The sequence below is a fragment of the Bison bison genome, unplaced genomic scaffold, assembly GCF_000754665.1.
Source record: "Bison bison bison isolate TAMUID 2011002044 unplaced genomic scaffold, Bison_UMD1.0 scf7180017864388, whole genome shotgun sequence".
Taxonomy (NCBI): Eukaryota; Metazoa; Chordata; class Mammalia; order Artiodactyla; family Bovidae; genus Bison; species Bison bison.
The window spans coordinates 4,489,927-4,492,236 of record NW_011494960.1 but is presented as its reverse complement, the minus strand read 5'-3'; the positions used below and the strand labels follow the sequence as shown (position 1 = coordinate 4,492,236).

The 2,310-nt window shown below is 52.6% G+C and overlaps 1 protein-coding gene across 1 annotated transcript in view; it reads left to right on the top strand.

The window, feature by feature from the left end:
* Positions 1 to 550: 550 nt before the first annotated feature.
* The window catches only part of PRMT3 (protein arginine methyltransferase 3), a 121,845-nt gene continuing 120,085 nt past the window's right edge, over positions 551 to 2,310 (top strand). The window contains exons 1-2 of the mRNA XM_010858410.1: positions 551 to 769; positions 996 to 1,119. Of these exons, the coding sequence (XP_010856712.1) occupies positions 742 to 769; positions 996 to 1,119 (152 nt within the window). The 5' untranslated portion in view covers positions 551 to 741. The remainder of the gene's footprint in view (positions 770 to 995; positions 1,120 to 2,310) is intronic.

Here is a 2,310-nt window from a genome sequence, read left to right as displayed (position 1 = left end):
AAGAGCCTGGGCAGGCCATAGCGGTCAGTTTAACTGGATAAATTTGTGCCAAGCCCAGTGCTAACATTTGGTACTAGAACTTGGGACATATACTTCAAAGACAAAACTGCTTAAAACAGCCCTTCAGGCTTTGGCCCCTGGTACATTCCATTCAGTGGTCTCTGCAGTTCCCTTTCCCGAGGCGCACCCCAGAGGCGCCTCAGGCCCCGAACCAGGGTGGAGTCCCAGGCTCTCGCCTGCGCTTGACCTTCTCCGCCACCAGAGGGCGCTGCAAGCAGATCGTCCTCCACTAGCCGGTCTTCCCTCGAATAAGGAATGGACTAGGGGAGCGAAGCCGCTGTTGGCTCTGGGCTGTAGGCGAGGGCGTCAACGCTAATGTCTGCCGCAGCCCGAGGAGAACACAAAAAGTACGTACAAGCTGCAAGGCCCAGCCCAGGCTTCCACGCACATTCGGCGCGCGCTGAGCCCACCCTGCGTTGGGGGGCGGAGCCCCGCCCACCCGAGCTCACGCGAACGACGCCGCGCTTCTGAGGCCGGAAGCTCTCGCGAGCCGGCGCGCGCGCTCTCGCGTTTCCTGGCGTCCCCGAGGTTTCCTCGAGGTTTCCCCGAGCAACGGCGCCGCTGGGCGCTCACGGTACTTCCGGAGTTCCCGGACCGGCGTTTCTTTGAGGCGGCTACGCGCGCGCTGCTCCGGCCGTTCCCCTCCCCGAGGCACGCTGGTCTCCCAGGGCCGCCTTAGCTATGTGCTCGTTAGCGTCAGGCGCTACCGGTGGGTACCCCGACCCCTCAGCGCGCAGGCCGCGCCGCTGTGGGGCCATTGAGAGCCCCCTTCTCCCCCTGCGCCCTGGTCGGGGCGGAGGGGCCCAGCGGAGATGGACCGGGAGGTGCGGGGGTGGGGTAGGGCCGTCCAGGCCCAAAGCCTTCTCCGCTCCCTGCCCCTCGTGCGCCCGTTTAGCACTGGTGTCCGAGGCCGTCTGACCGTTTGCGTGTGCTAGGCGCCGCGGAGGAGGAGGACCCGCCAGGCCTGTCAGACAGCGGAGATGAGGCCAGCTGGGAGGATGAGGACGACGCAGATCTCCCCCACGCCGAGCAGCAGACCCCTTGCCTGTTCTGTGACAGGTTCGTCCATCTCAGCGCCAGGCTAAAGCCCAAGGTGGCCGAGCCACGTGGGTTTTCGTGGTCGGTTCAGCTGGAGTCTGTAACCCGAGTGGCTGCCCTGGAAATGTGGAACCCGTGTTTGGGAGTGAGGGTTTGTCCAGAGGGAGGAGCCATGAACTGGAAGCCAGGTTACACTATTGATCTTCGACGGGCCTTAGTTTCCCCTTGTGTAAAAAGTGTTCTGGACTGGATCTATGGTTCCCTAGTCTGGTTGTCACCTAAAACACTTAAGAAAAAAAAGTAACAGATGCTAGATTTTGCACCTCCGCCCTTCTAAATCAGGGTTAGTGTCTAGGAATCTGCTTTTTAACAATGACACTGTCCGAAGTGATTCTAAAGAATAACAAGGCAGTCACTAAACTAGATTAATCCCTCAGAATCCTTCCAACTCTCCCTTTCTATATTTGTTTGACAAGTAGAAAGCTTTTCAGGTGTAAATAGTTCCATTTGAACCATTTAAAAATCACCTTTGTTATAGGATCCCCACCTGTAGAAGGTGAAGGAAATTGATGCCTTTTTCGCTTTGAGAGAAAGACATTGCAATACCAGTAACTTGTTCAGAGTTGCAGAGCTGTGGTTTGTCTTATATCCAAAACAGTGTTCTTTACATTTAAAATTCTGCCTCTTCATCTCAACAAACTTTGGCTGCTTCTCTGGGCAAGTGGAGATCAAAGAGGACTGATTGCCATTGACTAGTATTACTTTAATAGACATTTTACTAGTTCCCCCTGAGTTTGTGTATGGTGCTGATTGATGGTATCTTAGCTTCTCTTGATTTCGTCAGTTTCCACATGTAGCCTCATTTGGGTAAATAAGGGATGTGTGCATATACTCTAGTCACAAAATAATATTTATTGAGTATCAGGGAGGTGCTTCTTTGTGGTAGGCTTCGTAAATACTACAAAAATAACCTGTCTTGGTAAATGTTTATTTAAAACTGCTGCCTATGTGCTAAGCATAAAGATGTGTCTCTGTTGTAAATTCCTAACTTATTGTGCATCCTTCAGTTTTGCAGATAACATAATAAAGAAGCTTGGGCCTCTTAGTGTCTGTAATGCAAATCCTTGTGGAGCACGATAAGACCACTTTTTGAAATATGGCGCTTTGGAAATGTGCCAGTTATAAAATTACATTTTATGCTTTATTTCTAAA